Source organism: Eublepharis macularius, chromosome 14, assembly GCF_028583425.1.
Source record: "Eublepharis macularius isolate TG4126 chromosome 14, MPM_Emac_v1.0, whole genome shotgun sequence".
In the NCBI taxonomy this organism is placed as follows: Eukaryota; Metazoa; Chordata; class Lepidosauria; order Squamata; family Eublepharidae; genus Eublepharis; species Eublepharis macularius.
This window is the reverse complement of record NC_072803.1, coordinates 21,758,746-21,776,386: the sequence shown is the minus strand read 5'-3', so window position 1 is coordinate 21,776,386 and position 17,641 is coordinate 21,758,746. Positions and strand designations below refer to the sequence as shown.

General features: G+C 45.1%; 1 protein-coding gene across 1 annotated transcript; it reads left to right on the top strand.

Moving 5' to 3' along the window:
* Positions 1-1,588: 1,588 nt before the first annotated feature.
* PPIA (peptidylprolyl isomerase A) lies at positions 1,589-5,369 on the top strand. Its single transcript, XM_054997953.1, has 5 exons — positions 1,589-1,791; positions 4,039-4,069; positions 4,223-4,311; positions 4,590-4,762; positions 5,034-5,369. Exons 1-5 carry the CDS (start codon positions 1,723-1,725, stop codon positions 5,167-5,169), a joined length of 498 nt encoding a protein of 165 aa, XP_054853928.1. The 5' UTR covers positions 1,589-1,722; the 3' UTR covers positions 5,170-5,369.
* The last annotated feature ends 12,272 nt before the right edge of the window (positions 5,370-17,641 follow it).

Below are 17,641 nucleotides of genomic sequence, written 5' to 3'. Positions count from 1 at the left end.
GTTCTAGAACTTTTCCAGGTATAGACGTCAAGCTGATGGGTCAGTAGTTACCCAGATCCTCCTTTTTTCCTTGACAACATTTGCCCGCCTCCAATTTTCTGGCACCTCGCTTGTTCTCCAAGAATTCTCTAAAATAATGGACAGACCTCAGAAATTACATCTGCAAGTTCTTTTAATACCCTTGGATGCACTTGATGGCACATAACACACAGTTTTAAGGCAATGGGTGGAAAAGACCTTAGCTGCTTTACAACTCAGGAGCCATGTTAACCAAGACACTAAAAGTGCCAGTTTATAGTCATTAACATGTGATTAATGTGTTCTCATGCTGACCTTCACCTGCAGGTTTCACATGCCAGGGGACATGTGAACACCCTCAAATGTCTGACATTGAAGACATGATGTCAGATTTGAGACTGAAGACAGGCTGAGACACTGTAGATAGCTGAACACTCCCTGAAATTGAGAGGCCCAGTTTGTTACACACTCTTTAATATGAAACAAGCTGCTGCCCCTTTCAGTGCCTTTCACCACAGTAATCTCACCAAAACCAACAGGGCTCCTTGAGGAGCAAGTGAATCTGAGTCAAAAATGTGTGAGAAATTTATGACTTCATGCCAAAAATACCTCAGGAAGAACTAGTGCCTATTTTGGGGAGAGAAGAGAGACAGCACCAGGAATTCTGCTACTGTGAGCAGGGTAGCAGTCATAAACGTGCAATACATGTACTTATGATTTTTTAATACAGAATAGCTTGTGGGTTCAGACCTCTAAAACTGATCCACCTTGATTCCAATCATACCCTCATGGGCTGAAGGGAGAAGCTACCATCATATAAAAAGTGGCATCCATGATAAACGAGACAAAATAAACATAATTAAGCAACACAATCTTTAGTTATTCCAGTCTAAACCCACTTAATTCAACTGTTTTTGCAATTTCAATTGATTGGAGAAATCAATGGGTTTATACTGAAGTAATTCTGAATTTGAATGGCCCGTTAAAGCTGTCTCTCTCACCCTGACACATCCCTGCTTCTTTCCAGGTCTAATTACATTCTCTTCCCTTTTGCTTTCCTCAACCCCGTTATAGGAGCTCAGATCTCAAATACAGATTTATTTCACCCCTGACTCCCCTTTGCCCTAGGCCATTTTCCTATTTAGGCTGTCAGCGGCTTATTTCCCAATAAACACACATAGGATAAGATTGTGTAAGGGATACGCAAGGTCCAGTGGAGAGTTCCTAAAACCCCCGAGTCCATTCTCGCCCCCCCCCAGTAAAGAAACTCAGCCCGATTCCCCTCCCCCACCCCGTTCCTCCCCATCAACGGACAACCGCCCCACTACAGCGCATGCGCCAAATTACATACCTTTCCCGGTTCCCGCCTCTCACCGAGACCCCACCCTCACTGAAAGGCGCGGGAGGTTGAAGTACCGCCCTTGCCCACCAACTCCTGCGCTGATTGGTGAACGGGGCGCTTCACTCTGCAAACCCTTCAAGCCTTGATTGGCGAAAGGTCGCGTGAGGGAAGGTCGAGGAGGGGGTGGGGGAAAACGGATAGCGCTCCGGCTATATAAAGCCCGCGGCCGCCCGCTTTTCTTTTTGGGGTGCCGAGCTCGCTTTCGCCGAGTCGTTGCTGCTGGTGCTAAGGCCACCACTGCTTTTATTATTATTACTTTTATTTCGTATTCCCTCCCACGCCTCGCTGGACAAATTTCCGCCATGGCTAACCCCGTCGTGTTCTTCGACATGTGTGCCGACGGCGAGCCTCTGGGACGCGTCACTTTTGTGGTATAAACAACGGCGGGCGGCGAGGGAAGGAGGGTGGGAGGCGAGGAAGAAGCCTGGCTGAGGCGGCGAGCGCCATTTCCTGGTAGGGCGGACGGGAGGGAGCGAGGGCGGCGGGGCCATTTTGGGAAGCTGGCGAGAGCGAGCGGCGAGGAGCTTTGAGGAGAAGGGCGGAAGCGTTGAATGGAGGGAGGGAGGGCGGGGGAGGGGAGGCCGCCTTGCTGTGGGGTGGGGGGGGGGGAGAGCTGCGCGCGACCCTGGCTGGCGGGCGGGAGGAAAAGAAAAGGGGGAGCGTGGTCGGGACGGCGGGCGGCGCCTCCACGTGGCCTCCGCAGCATGCCCTGAGGGAGCTTGGACGGGCTGTCTGCCTTGCCGCCACCCCTTTGTATGCATGGCCATTCTCTCCCCCCCCCACACACACCATTGTCTTCCTTCTTCAAATCTGAAGCTCTTGACTGTCGAAAACTCTTGAGGATGGGATGGGTTTCTAAGGTGCCCTTGGACTCCAATCCTGCTGTAGGGGATCCGCAATCTTGAACGGAGTTTCACTCCACTTAAATTTCCTTTCTTGAGTCAATAGGGTTAGAAGGACAGAGTTCTGTTTGGCGTTGCACTGAAGAAGCGAGCTTTGACTCTGGGAGGTGTTGGTCTCTAAGGTGCCCTTGGAGCCCAGATTTGCTGCAGGCCGACTTGGCTATCAGCCTGAACAACCCTTCCCCCCCCCCCCCGAAAATGAGGCGTTATCCCTTGTAGGCCGTTGTACTGCATCCGGCGTAAAAACCTTTCCACCTTTTCTTTACCCCCCCTCTTTTACCCAGGCTGCCTGTGCCCCTCCCTTCCGTACTGCAATAAGGCGAATGGGGGGGGGGCGTCCACCTCCCCACGGCTAGAAGCAGCTCCGTTACCGAGCAGAACGGGAAGGAATGGCGGCAGACGGCCGGGCTGCGGGTGGAGGCGGCATGCCCGAGGCACCCAGAGATTCTTCTCCCCTCCCCACCCTTAACTTCTTAAATGCATCTTGGTGTTTTGTCGAACTCAAGATTTCTCGCCCAGACGAGCGGGGTGGGTTGGGGGCTCTCCAGCGGTTCACCGAAGCTGCTTAGCTTTTACGAGATTGTTGCCACCAAGCCTAAACCGCTCCCAGGTGTAGAGCTGTGTAGCTTTCTTTGCTTCCATTCCTGTTCCCTTTTTTAAACTGTGCTGCAAATGTTTGGGTACGTGCGCAGTGGGAGATAGGACAGTCACGGGTGCAGCTGCAATCTTCTTATGCGCCTTGTCTGAACAGTGATTCTTGGTTCTTTGCTGACCCTAAGCCAGGGGCCTTCTGAAACGGAACATTTTACCGTTACTGCCTGATGCTTTCTGCTTTCATAATAAAAGCTAGATCCCACAGTGTGCAGAATTTCAGGGTATTCCTAAGCTGTTGTGCCGCAGCTGGTTTGTGTAAGAAATTCGGTTGCAAGGCTTTCCTGATTTCCAGATACGGGATCTAGGGAAATTTGATATTGGAACTGAGGAACATGCTAGTTGTCAAGTTAATGTGTAGCTGATGTGCAATGTTAACTGCCTTTGCAGTATGCTTGGTGAAATGTCCACAGCAAGCAGTGTGAAGTCTGCAGCGACTGCTGCATATCTTGAAACCCAGAAATCAGGGAAGATGGTTAAGTCTTCTTGTGACAAAGGCATGGTCAGCTATACTAAACATAAGCAATAAACTTGGTGAGATAACAATTGAAATACAGAGAATAAATGGCTTCATTCCCAATTTAGATGATCTTCTCGGTTTCCTCCTAATAGGTGATAAGCCACCGAGCCATTTTTTAGCAGGAGTGTGCCTCACTCTCAAGTATTCTGTTTTCTTTAGAGCTCCCTCTAGGGCTGTTCACTGATCCACAAACATGCTCTGCCAGAATTCTGTAGCTTGATCCATTGATTGACACGTGCCTTGAACATTATAATTATTCGAGCTTTTTCAGCTGAATAAATTTGCTTGTAGGAAGTCAGCACTTGGATTAGTGCTTGCCCATGTTCTGAGTTGATCTTGGGACATGAGTGAGTTTACTCATTGTTTGGAATTACATTATTGAATGCTGGTGGCAGCATTTAAATTCCTCCACAACCCAAGTCTAGTTACTGGGAGAAGTGACTGTTCAATTGCTATATTTCATTCAGGCCATAATGTGCAAGTGTATATGTGCATCCAGGCCAAATGCAAAGTTCACTAACATCTCCTTTTCTCCTTCCTCACAGCTGTTTGCAGACAAAGTTCCAAAGACAGCAGGTTTGTAAACTTGATACCTTAATCACTGCTTATGTTGTCCTAGATACTGTTGTGCCAAAAGCTTGCTTGTCTAGTTGTGTTTGGTTAAATGATATTTTCAAATATTTAAGCACACATAAAAATGTACACTCAAATGCTTGTATCTTATTTCAGAGAACTTCCGTGCCTTGAGCACTGGAGAGAAAGGATTTGGTTACAAGGGGTCCTGCTTCCACAGAATCATTCCGGGTTTCATGTGCCAGGTATGTAGCAGTTTTATGTACGTTCTACAAGGTGTTGTGATCTGCTTAAAGCTTACATCTAAAGCATTAGCACATTTTGTATTGTGACTGGACATTAAAAGAGATGTGGCCAGTATCCTGATATAATGGCTCTTCTTCCCTAAGATTCCACAGTAGTTTCATCTTTTTATTTAAAACATTTCTATGCCACCTTTCCACCCAATGCAGAGACTCCCAAGGTGGTGAACATTAAAACATAATACTGTACTTCAGCTAAACATTGCTCTGCCTTTCAACAGGGTGGTGATTTTACCCGTCATAACGGAACAGGTGGCAAATCCATTTACGGTGAGAAATTTCCTGATGAGAACTTCCTCCTCAAGCACACAGGCCCCGGCATCTTGTCTATGGCAAATGCTGGACCCAATACAAATGGGTCTCAGTTCTTTATCTGCACTGCCAAGACTGACTGGTGAGTACATTTACCAACTCCTCTACTCGAATGGCCTGCTATCTAGTCAGTGGAGTATCCTTAGTGAGCAGTGAAGGGCACGTTTTGCCTAAAATTATTCAAAGAGGCGTGATCATCACTTTGTATTATCTGGATATTTTCTGCATCTGGCCTACTAAATGTTGACCACATGGTAGCTATAAGGAAGATGTGCTTTGAAATGGCTTCATGGAGAGTGGCAAGATTCATAAAAGATTCAACGATGGTTTTATCTTGTTTTTTTCCCCCTTAGGTTGGATGGGAAACACGTGGTCTTTGGGCAGGTGAAAGATGGAATGAATATTGTGGAGGCAATGGAGCGTTTTGGATCCAGGAACGGCAAGACAAGCAAGAAGATCACTGTCTCTGACTGTGGGCAGCTGTCATAAAATTCCTTTGTCTTAACAATCAACCATTCCTTCTGTAGCTGGGGTTAGCACACCACCTGGAGTGCTTTAGTCCCCTGTAACCCTTGTGCTCCTGACTTACTGCTGCTTTTTTATTGGGTTTCAATTTCTGCTCCCTCACAAGTCCAGCTGGACTGAAGACAAGTTTGTTTGCAAAATGAAATAAAACAAGTTAAACCACATGCTAGTTTTGTGTGTTCTGCCCTGGGGCAAGACTTGGAGGTATTCTGATGGTTAGATCTTACTTCTAAGAATGTTGCTTGTCTGGGAATGAGTTCTAAGTATTGAATGATCTTGGAATCACTGTTAGCCATTATAGTAGCGGCTCATCAGTACTTCCTGTTTGGGAAAGACTATAGTTTGATGGCAGGGTAACAAATTCAGTCCCTGACATTTCCAGTTCTTCAAAGGCAAATAACTATGCCTAGGTAGATACCACTGAGTATATATATTAGTGGTCTGACTTGACATAGAGTAACTTCATATTAGCCTCTATGATAACGTCAGATTAACTTGGTCACGCAGTGTGGCACAGCATTATTGTCAGCATAAAAGTGGTGAAAGGTAACCAGCATCTGTAAAGCAGTATTTGTCCGACAGTGGGGAAAACTCCAAAGGCGTCAAGTGATTTGAACTAGGAGAAGGCTACAAGAGACTTCGCCTCTTAATCTCACTTCAAGGCAAAATTTCAAAGTGATGTCTCTGTAAAGGCTTGTCCTTGTACACAAGTGGATGGATTAAAATCACGCCATCCAACCTGGTAGCTGTACATATGGGCAAGGCAACCTCTATTTTCTCAGCTCTGCAGGGTGGTTTTCCCTTTTATTAACAAAGGTATTGCTAACTAGCAGGTTGCTGCTTCCATGCAGTTGTGAATATAGTATTTCATGAGGCATTGTGAGTTGCTGGAGTCCTACAGGGGAAGCTCACTTAGGAGGTGGTCTAGTATATCCTGCCATGATGATCACTAGCTTCCTGCCTAGTCCTAATAGATGTAGCATTTTGTATGTTAAAATGTGCACACTTTCAACACTGTTAACTATGTCTAGCTTGCTCTTTGCTCCAGAACAACGTACGCATCTTAAATGGACTGACTTGGTTGCATATGTTCCTTTTACTGCCCGCAAAAGGGTATCCTTAAATTTAGGGCATAAAGCCTACCAGAGCACCACCTTTCCTGCATTGGCTTCTCACGTGTTTTAAATGCTTTCTGAATGCTCCTGAAAGGGAATTATCCCATGTTTAAGAGTAGATAGTACAAGTATTACTGAGCAGTTGTGGGCTCTTCTGCCTAGGTTAAACAATTAGTTGAAAGGAAAATCTAACTCCAAACATGCTGCATTTACAGGGTGAGGTAGTAATTGATCCATTTTTTAAAAAAAAGCCTGCAAAGTAGTAGTACAGACTTTAGAACCTGACTGGCTTTGTGGCAGTATTCCAAATGCATACTCTGCAACAGCTGTGAGCGTGAATCACAGGATTGGATTACTTGCTTTCCATTGAGATTATTTTACTGCCTCTGTCGATGCCTTGTAAAACATTCTTTGGGGAGGGGCGTAAGAGTTACTAGGTCAATTGGCATGCCTCTGTCCTAGGCCCCAAACATTTTTGGCTGCAACCATAATGGCACATTGTCATGGAGTTTGATACTGCAAAGTGAAGAAAGCACAGAATAGCTACTCCAGGACTCTGGGATCTCAAAGTCCATCCAGGCCTGTAGAAAAGGTGAGTTTTGAACCCTCTTGTGGGTCAAGTGGGAAACTTGGTGGCTACAGTGTGTAGCTCTTCAGTGCATTCTATCTGGCTAGGCTTCAAAAGTAGGGTGGGTTGAAGTCTGGGACCATACCTTAGTGTGAAATACTCCCCAGCCACTTGTATACAGGATTTTACTGTTCATTTGAAACTAGTAAGGAAAAAAGGTTTATTGTGATGACCTTTTGACAGAAATTCTGTTTTAAAAGTCAGGACTAATGAACTCAACCTGGCATAGCTACATAATTTTTACATGGATATTTAATAAGCTGACCCATTCCTAATGCTGCAAAACTGGAACTCTTCCTATTTTTATACCTTTGGATCCGTAGTTCCTGCAAAGCAATTTTATCTGCAGTGAAATGGTACAGGAGTAATAATGTGAGCCAACATGTCTGCAGCTTTTTCCTTTCCTTTTTGTCTCCATTAGCTGAGGAAAGGGGAGGTGCTGCAGACATTACACAACAGGGAGATTCCTGTCCATCTGTTGGCTGAAAATGAGATAGGAGGGAGGATACAGCAAAGGGAAGCCTGTGCTGTGGATTACATCATCTGCTGATCCTGCTACCCCTCTGAGCCAGGTTTGCAGAGGCAGCTTTGCTGACATGGGTTCCTTTTGCTGCAAAGCATCCTAAGGAAATGATGTGGCTAACTGTTAGGTATAAGCAGGGCTCTCCTATGCTTAACAACGAGCATTTGCCTTTGTGAACAGCTGCATGCAATTTATCATGCATTGCCTGCCCTACCATGTACAGGGAGGACAGCAGAACATGACAGCGCTATCACCTTGCTCTGCACTATATTCACCTACAGCAAGAATGGAAGGATTATCTTACCTACCTAGCCTGTCTTCAGCATCCAGAGAAAAGATTAGTGAAGGTGTGTGGGGTAAATAACTCCCAAACAGATAAAACTGCATTAGCCATTTTCAGAAAACATTTAGCCATGGTTGCTTTGGTTAAGGCTCTAGGTATCCTTCCAGGCAATGTCAGTACAATATACCTGAATGCATCAAAAGGTCAAAGTACCACAACGTTTTTACTTAACAGATAATGTAACAAGAAGTGAGTTGCCGTTAGCAGGCTGTTGTGGGACTCCAGTCTTGACTTCTGCTTTTTGTCAACTGAGGGCTACCCATTTTGCTGTAACAAGTGTACTGCACATGCTGTGCATAAAGATGGGGCAGGATCAACCCCTGGCTTTTCTTTAAAAGATCAAGGATAGAACCCAGGAAAAAGTGTCCAATCTTGAGCCACTGGCCACTCTCACAGAAGTGGAATAGCTAGGTCAAAGGACTGTCTCTTTGGAAAGTCTCATCCTTCCCAGGTTTCAAAGGGCCAAACTGCTAAAATCTTACTGTTTTTCTAATAGAAGAGTCTTTGCCGCAACCCAGTAAAGCATGTGACAGGTTGAAAGCTCAGCCATCTGCCTATGAAGTTTGCAACTCTGTGCCCATGTGTGACATGGCTTCTGGGGTGGCCTCACTGCATGTCTTCCCAGTGCCTGCTGCTGCCGTGTTTGTAGTGCTAAGCTAGCCAGTTTTGCAGCTGTATCTCATGCTCCTCTGCTAGGTGGAGTTGCCAGTACTATTTGCCCAGCTAGGAATTTATCTTTGTGGTCAGAATGAAAGGGACAGGGCGAAAATCTACAGTTTCGTAGTTTCCAGTTTAGGATGAAGTCAAAACGAGAGATCTGCTGAATGCTTCTATTCAAAAATAACATGCACAGTGAAAATCTGTCCTGTGATGCATTAAGAGGTGGTTCCATTCACACACAAAAAAGCTACTCCGGATCTATTGACTGCTTTTTTTATGCTGCTCCTCTGTCAAGCTCACAGTGGTGGACATGAAGAGCAAGAGTCCAGTAGCACCTATAAGACTTGACCAAATTTGAAGATATCTGAAGAAGTGAGCTGTGACTCACAAAAGCACATACCCTACCACAAATGTTGTTAATCTTACTGGTGCTACTGTACTCTTGCTCTTTTCTACTACTACTACCAGCAGACTAATACGGCTACTCATCTTGATCTGTCTCAGTGGTGGATATGGTTCTTTATTCTTACAACGACCCTGTGAGGTAGATTAGGCTAAGAGAAAAATATGGTCTGAGGCAGTCGAGTCCCACTCCCCCAGAAGAAATGATCATCTCTCAAGGGCACCCGGTTATCCAAGCCCTTCCCAGTAAGGTTCTGGTTCTCCTGGATTGAATCTGTATCTGCTTCACCGTTCCACAGCGCAGGGAAGGTCTTAGCTAATTGAATCTTCCACCTATGAAACTAGGGGCAAAGGTTACACGCCACCCTTAATCCTAGCAGAGTCTCCCCCCTCCCCGCGCTTGGCATTAGATCGCGCTAGTCTCAGCCTAAGGTCAGGAGCAATACGCCCCCGATCCAGGGTTACCGTCTCCGCGCAGAGCGTGGATCTCGCTATTGCATTGCGTAATTGCTCCTCTCTGCTCTCCGGGGCTGTGCCTTCGCCTCGCTCAGCTGGGGCGCCTGCTCTTTCGCTCCGCAACTTGCTGCAATGCAACACGGCGCGCTGCCCACGTGCGCCGTCTTGTTTTGCGCCCCTATCGCCCCCTCCCCCGCGCAGAGCAAGCCCCGCTCGCAGCCATGATTTCCACTTTCTATGCCAGCTTCATGCAGCAGAAAGACGCAGGGGGGAGCCTAGGCGGTGCAGCCCCGGTTAATCCTAGTTGCAAAACAGACGGGCCAGTGAGAAGGACGCGCATCTTACCATGCAAGGCAAGGTACGTCCTCAGCCCCGCAACAGTCCATTTCATTGCAACAATTTAACTGTAACAATCAAAGCCCTCCCCCCGGACAAAGCCCCCAGAGACTAAGGCACAGCCAGCGCCCTATGACTCATCCGGCTCCGTGGGCGGGCGGGGTTGACAAAGCTGGCGGCGGTAGCCCTGCCCAGTCCGCGCCAGTGGAAATCTACAGCTCCCTCCCTTTTTTTCTTTTCTTTTTTTTGTTGGCGATGGTTAACCTTCAGCCAGTTTCCCTTCTGCTGCCGCAGTTCCCCGGCTGCGAAAGCGGGACGGGGAAAGAGCGCCTTCCAGCGGCAAGTCGTAGCCGGTCTTAGCGAAGCACCAGGCGCGCGTCCGGATCGTTCGGGTGGGTTGAACGGACACCCCCGCAGGGTTTCATTCATTGCGGCTCACAGGTGGAAAGAATTCTTTGACTGTTCTGTCGCTTCCTCTTGGGAAAGTAGAAAATGTCCCACCCACCCTCGAGTCGGAGATGGTTTACTCTCGCGCAGTGCAATCCGGTGCGCGTTTACTCAAAAATAAGTGCCCCTGACTTCAGTGGGACTGACCTCCGAATAAGTGTGCTGCCATAATTGAAAGACGCTCAATAACTCTTGCTTTTATATTTGGATTTCCCCCTCTCCAGCCCCACGAGGTAGTACAGTTATGGATCACGGCTCTTGACTAGGCAATTTCTCATCCATTTATGTAATAGATTTGACCAAACCATGACCTGGTAAGCCAGATCTCAGAAACTAAACAGGGTCAGCCTTGGTCAGTAATTGGATGGGAGACCTCTAACAAAGACTAGGGTTGCAGAGGCAGGCAGGCAATGGCAAACCACCTCTGGTAGTCTCTTGCCTTGAAAACGCCACCAGGGGTCACCATAATTCAGCTGTGACTTGAGGGCACTCCTCCACCCCACCCCCCCAAGCCCAGAACCCTTCATTTAGGGGGGCAAGTAGGCACCTAAGAAAATACTCCCTAAGGAACCGCTAGAGCTTGTATTCAGGTAGTAATGTCATAGGTTTCCATTTTTAATATGTTTATGATTTATAAACTGGGGTGTGTGTGTGTTAATTCTTAGAGCTTAATGAGGTGTCCTATAGCCTTTGATCTCATTCCTTGCAAAACTGGAAGGTGGGAGCAGCCACCTTTCTAAGCATGTTGTTTTTCTTGTAGCTCTGCAAAGAAGGGGGCTAGGAACATTATTCAATAATGAACATAATCATTCAATATTTCATTATTGAATGAATGAAATGTTCAGGGAACCTTTCTAGAGAGGATCAGTCCCCTTAACAACTCTGGATTATATTTTAGCTGGGGAGGGGTGACGTTTCAAGGTATTCCCCAATTATAAAATGTATATTGGGGAAGAGGAGCAGACGAGCCCTTCTAAATCAGATGCCTCCTTCAGCTTTCTGTGCCCTAGAGTTGCCTGCCAGATGCTTCACTGAAGCCCATAAGCAGAGCAGGAAGACAAAAGCCCTCCCTGCTGTCCTCGCCCCCCCTCCCCGCAGCAAGCACTACAGGCTTGCTGTGGCGGGGGGGGGGGGACCTCTGAGCACAGAGGTTCTGATGGCTCAGCATGGCTAATAGCCATGGAAGGATCTATCAGCCCATTCAGACTTACAGAAATAAGCTCAGTAATAGAAGAGGGAGTGATCGAATCTACTGTCAATTATATACACACACATGGGGATCCAAATTCCATGTTTTCTCTCCTTTCTTTCATACTATTTGCACTTTAATTAAAAATGATTTGAGATCCTCCTATAAATTATGCAAAATTCATGGGTTTAATGAGAATCTTGGATGGGAATTTGTTGAAAGGTTGCTATCTCCCAGCTGAGCTCCAGCTGTTTTACATTTAAACTTTCCGGAACTGAAAACAGCTTGGTTTATTTCTGGGCTTTGAAAAATAATAATTGTGTTTTCCCCACCCTTTATGCCAGAAGCTTGAGGTGGTGTGCAGCAACCTTGCAAGGTATGTTAGGGTCACCCTTAGTAACAGGCCAAAGGTTAAAATGGTTAGCCAGGTTAGTCTGTCTGTAGTCAGAGATGTTCTGCCAGGCATATGGTTGAGGCTCGGCTAGGCCTCCACCGGCCTGGTTAGAGGAGGAGAAGGGAAGACCCGATCCCTCCCCATTAGAGCCGTCCACCGTCCAGTTTTAAAATAGCAGATAAACTCCCCCCAGTTCACTGACTGCTGCCGTATATTGTAACTGTTTTTTTAATTTTTATGCTGTTCATTGATTTTAACTGTTTTTAAGGTGTAAACTATTATAAATGTTTTTATTTGATGTAATCCGCCCTGGGCCTGCTTGTGCGGGGAGGGCGGAATAAAAATTGGAAAAAAAATAATGTAGTAGTGGAGAAGAGCAAGAGTCCCATAGCACCTATAAGGCCAAAGGTTATTCAGCAAGTTATGGGCTGAGTGGGAGATTTGAACCTGGGCCTCTCTAATCCTAATTCAATACTCAATAGACACTGTGCTATACATTCCTCCTGCTTTACTCTTAAGGCAGCTTATAACATTAATGAAGTCAATAAAACATAAAAAACAAAACTACAAAAAGCAGTAGTGGCTTATAGCTCCAGCAAGTCCTTCGCTTCTCTGTTGAATAGTGAGTGACACTATTTGGTTCTTTTTGCTTAAGTGGGAAAGCCTGCTTTGAACGCCCCTCCCCACCTCTGTTTTATCTCATTACATTCAGGATAATCTCCATGCAATAGAGGATGTTTCTGTACTCTGCGAGGTTTCAGAGGAGTGGAATAGCTAGTTAGAAACACTTTTTATTTATTAATGTTTTTATTTTATTCGATTTATACCGCACCATTCCCGCAAGGGGTCTCAGGACGGCTTCCAACAAAATACACTGTTAAAATATAATAAAACATTATTGCAAATAGCATAAAATCCAATATTAATCTACATTAATCCAATTAGCGTAAAAATCCAGGTGCCACCAAACAAATCAGGCTACTACAGAGTCACCATAAACCACGGGCGCCGCCATGATGTAACTTCAGGGCAGCTACAAAAGGAGGTTCTGGCAATCAGAAGGGGGGGACAAAATGCTAATCTTATCTTTCATGGATTTGAATCCCAAGAGCTGTTAGTGTGTGGAATGCACTTTAATTATTTTTTTAAACTTTATTTATAACCCCCCTTTCTCCCCAATGGGGACTCAAAGCAGCGTACATGGTTCTCCTCTCCTCCATTTTTTATTTTCATTATTTATATATTTAGGTCTTTCGCTTTCCTTTCTACCGAGGCCTCCAAAGTGACTTATAAGAAACGCAGAACAAATGTAATTTAAAAAAAACGAATGTGTCTTTCTGCTTATGAAAGAAAAGGGCTCTTTGGCCATTTCCACACACGTTGAATAATGCACTTTCAATGCACTTTTGCAATCCTTTTGAAGTGGATTTTTTGTTCCACACATGGAAAATCAGTTTCAAATGTTCACTAAAGAGTATTGAAAGTGGATTATCCAACATGTGTGGAAGCAGCCTTTGATTTTCCTGCCATCCCACCCCGCCATCCTTGTTGTTCTAGAGGGTCCCCCTATCTCTAATGAGCCTTTTATTAAAAAAAAAAAAAACAGTGGATCTTATTCCCGAAAAGTAGTGCTGTGAGATTGCTTCCTGGTGAATGTGAATGGGTTTGGCCTGAAGGGACGAAGCAGGGCCCATGACACAGGAATGTTAGTATTCCTTAATAACTGAGGATGCTCCTCTTTGGTCTTGTTCAAGTATGCATCAAAGCATGGAGAAAATGTCCCCTTTCAGCTGGGTGTGTGTGTGTGTGTTTGTGAGTGTAAGAGAGAGGACAAACAGCCATTTTTGAGTTTTGAAAGAGGTTGACTGCTGTGAGCTGGCTGAAGCACTTTGGATCTCTTTGGGAATCTCTTTGAAGATCTGCTGTTTGTAGGAGATCCACTTTGCTGGTACCCATGCTCTATTGAACATTTGCTTTATTTACAAATATATTTATTTTATTTGATTTATATTCTGCCCTCCCTTCAGGGCGAATTACATACAATATAAAACATGAAGATCTCTCTCTCTCTCTCTCTCTCTCTCTCTCTCTGTGTGTGTATACACACACACACACACACACACACACACAAAAACAGAATTAAAATCACGTAAGTATTATAAATATTTAAAACAGTGTGGCGGAACTCACAGCCACAAGATTTATGGAAGATGGGCCTCTTGGTGGTTATTGGTCATGAAAGCTGAATGGAGCCTACTGGGTTACAAGGAAGAATTCTTCTGATGGCCAGATGCTGGGGGGGACAGTCAGAAGGGGTGGGCTGTCATGTGTGGGCCATGCTTGTGGGCTTCCCCGTGGCATCTAACCAGCCACTGTTGAAAACCAGGTGCTAGACTGGTGTGCCTCTGATCTGATCCAGCACGGGTACTCTTTTGTAAGATTTCAAGGAACTAACAAAAATAATTGGACGGGGGATTAAATTATTTTTTTTATTATTCATCTCTACAAACAGAGGACCTGCAAGGAAGCAGTGAGAGAATTTGGAAATCCTGCCTTATTCTCAACATGATTCTATGAGCCCTCCACACATTTCTTAATCTCCCTGGGTTTGCCTTTTTCTTCCTTTAACTGACCTCTCAGCAGTTCTCATCATTTCAGGCCTCCTTGGGCATGCTCAGTCCATATCGTGCTGTTTTCTTTTGGGTTAATTTACAAAGACGGATATTTCTGTATGCCTGGTAAGTCACCTGAGTATGGCGAGGCCCTCTAGGTTGTCTTTGGGGACCCTAGTTTTGTTGCTTTTCTCATCTGCACAGAGGACTAGTCACTCTGCTATTCAATATAGTTTTATGTATGTATGTCATTTATATTCACCTTTCTCACTGAGACTCAAGGCGGATTACATAGTGTGTGAAATTAGTACAATTATTGGCAAGGACAAGGGCAGGCATTTCCATACAGCGTCAAGAACATTTCCATAAACCATGTCATAGGATAAATGAATACAAGTTTACAAGACATAGCATTAGCGAGGATCCAATATGGGGTTGAAGAATTGCTGAAGCAATTCATTTATTTATTCGTCTTCATATTTGATTTGCTGATCCTTTTAAAACTGGAGCTGGGAGAGTTCCAGCGCTGTTGCGTTATTATAGCTACGCCTGTCTCAGATTGGTCAGTCTTGCTGAGGACCCTACATAAGCGAGTCTGAGCTTCCCTATGGAAAGGTGAAATACAGATCTTTTAAATAGTAAAACAGTCCCTATGGAGTTTTGTGCCACTTTGGCTAAAACGGAAAGAGTTGAAAGAGATGTATTTATACAGATGAGGCTTGAATGTAAACCATCAACGCTGCGGCCTGCCAGGATACTACATTCTAGTTGTTCGCTGCTCTGTTGCCCGGAGTTTAGCATTGCCAGAAAGAATTTCTATTTGGTTTCTCCCATCCCAACACCTTGTTTGCAGTGCTAGTAACTTGCCAGAATTTTGCTTTGTCAGCTGACATTTTCCAGTCTTTCTCTCTGCTTCTTAGCCTTTGTTTTATTTCTGGTGGCAGCGTTCTTATCATCTGTCATGAGGGTGCAGGAAGAATGCTTGTGAGGCAAGGTGGAAATTTTTAGATCCAAGTTGTTTGAATCAAGCAAAGGGTCAAATTGCCCTTTGGCGGCCGGTGGGGGGTGGGGGTTGATCTGTGATTGATTTCCTGGCTTTTAAGTTAAATGCAGCCCAGGAGGGGGAGAGGAAGGACTGGGAAGGGAGTGTTTCACTGTTTTCCATGAGCCATTTCCCCCCTCAAATTCCTCCTCCTCCCAACTTCCATTTGCCCCCATGGTATTTTTGCTCCATATGGCAAACTCCAGCAAAAGCGAGGGTAGTTCTTGATGTAGGAGTAAGCAAGAAAGGAGAGTAGTATTGTTTGACATTAGTCCAAACGCAGTTTAGTTAGTGGTCCTTTGGCCATCTTTAGGCGTCTAACTGCTCAATATAAACTATTGCTAAGAAAACTTAAACTAGGAGTTCACACTTGGAAATCATTCTAGAGTCATAGGGTTGGATGGGACCTCCAGGGTCATCTAGTCCAACCCCATTATGGTCAGTTAGCAGTCCTTACCCTGAACAGAATAAATGAAATCAGGAATGTAAACCACCTAATTCTTGGCATAATTGGTGCGATCATGGCCCATCCCAGTGTGGTTTTAATCTGTTAGAAGGGAGTGGCATCCCACTCCACTTCTAGCACTTGGAGGCAGGCTCATGTAATGTGAGCCAGAGTGCTATAACAGTAGTCACAGGGCTTTTTTTCTGGGAAAAGAGGTGGTGGAACTCAGTGGGTTGCCTTCGGCGAAAACGGTCACATGACTGGTGGCCCCGCCCCCTGATCTCCAGACAGAGGGGAGTTTAGATTGCCCTCCGTGGAGGGCAATCTAAACTCCCCTCTGTCTGGAGATCAGGGGGCAGGGCCACCAGTCATGTGACCGTCTTCAAGAGGTTCTGGAACTCCGTTCCACCGCATTCCAGCTGAAAAAAAGCTCTGCGTAGTCAGAACGTCAGACCAGGATCTTGGAAACCCTGGTTCAAATCCCAACTCTGCTGCTGAAGCTTGCTCGGTGACCTTGGGACGGACACACACTCTCGGCCTAAACTACCCCACAGGATTGCTGTGAGGAGAAGCTGGAGGAGAAGAGAATAATGTAAGCCAATTGGGGAGAGAGGTAGAGTATAAATGAAGTACATAAATACATGAAATGGATGACAAGGACATTTTAAAGATCTGTTCAGTCTATTTTTTAAAAAATCTGGAAAACAATTGTCTCCGTGCGCCCTGTTCTTCAGCCCTTAGTGCATTAAATTGCTCTTGCATTAATTGAGGGCTATGCACAAGTATATGCTGTATTTGTAAGTTTCTAGACTTCACAAATGTAAACCATATAAAACATTAAGATTGGGACTGGTACCTTTTTTGTAGCAGAGGTTATATCCCTTTGCTAGCTTTGTGACAAGCAGAAATTCCACAGAGGTAGCTTTTAAAGGCATTGAGCTTTGTTAGAAACAAAAGGAGGCAGATACCTTAGAGTTGATAATCCTCTTCACTGGGCATTGATGGTGGGAGGAACTTCTCGAAGCCAGAAAAAGAAGGCAGAAAGTTCTTTTATGAGATCGTCCTGGGTCTGTAGTATATAACTGGTATCACTGGGAATTGTGATGAAACATAATTGTCTCCTAGGAATGCAGGAGGCCTTTGATCTTGCTTTAGGTTTAATTTGCATACTACAATATGATTGGCTACAAAGACAGCTGAGCAGGTAAGTGACCAATTCTTGTAAAGATATAGACTGCACCTGCTATCTGCTTCCTGTCAATCCAACGTTAATTCATGTCTTCTTTATCACATTGGCTCATCTATTTCTTCTTTATCACATTGGCTCCTTGTACCTCTCCCAACGTTCTAGGATGAAGTGATCATCCTACATGGACTTATTGGAAAGACTGTTGTATCCAAAGTGATCCAGTTACCATTCCTTCATGCCAAAGGTTTAGCATCTCTGACTGGGTACACAAAGGCGTAGGGTCCTTTCCAGAAATACTCTCCACAGCTGGAACAAAGCAGAATCCGTGAAAACAAGGGAGAGACAAACACTCAAGGTGAGATCTTTATCAAAACTGATATTATATTGACAGAAAAATTGACATCCATTTGGGTGACGCAGAATGCTTCATTAAAGAAAATGGACAGGAAGGCAGTTTTCACATCTAACTAGCCATCAGGGGTTACTAGTTTTTGGACTATGCATGTGTTTTGCACAAAAGGTTTTGTAGGTTAAATAAATTGATTTATTATTATATTACTGTATCTTGTGTACTCAGAGCAAGCTACAGTATTATTTAGAACAATGCACCGTGATCTGTGTGTGTGTGGTTGGACGGACTGCATGTGATACAGCA

Coding starts and splice junctions, on each gene's coding strand:
- PPIA (XM_054997953.1), top strand. CDS start 1,723: ATGGCTAACCCCGTCGTGTTCTTCGACATGTGTGCCGACGGCGAGCCT. Junction 4,312..4,589: donor TTCCGGGTTTCATGTGCCAG/GTATGTAGCAGT, acceptor GCCTTTCAACAG/GGTGGTGATTTTACCCGTCA. Junction 4,763..5,033: donor TGCACTGCCAAGACTGACTG/GTGAGTACATTT, acceptor TTTCCCCCTTAG/GTTGGATGGGAAACACGTGG.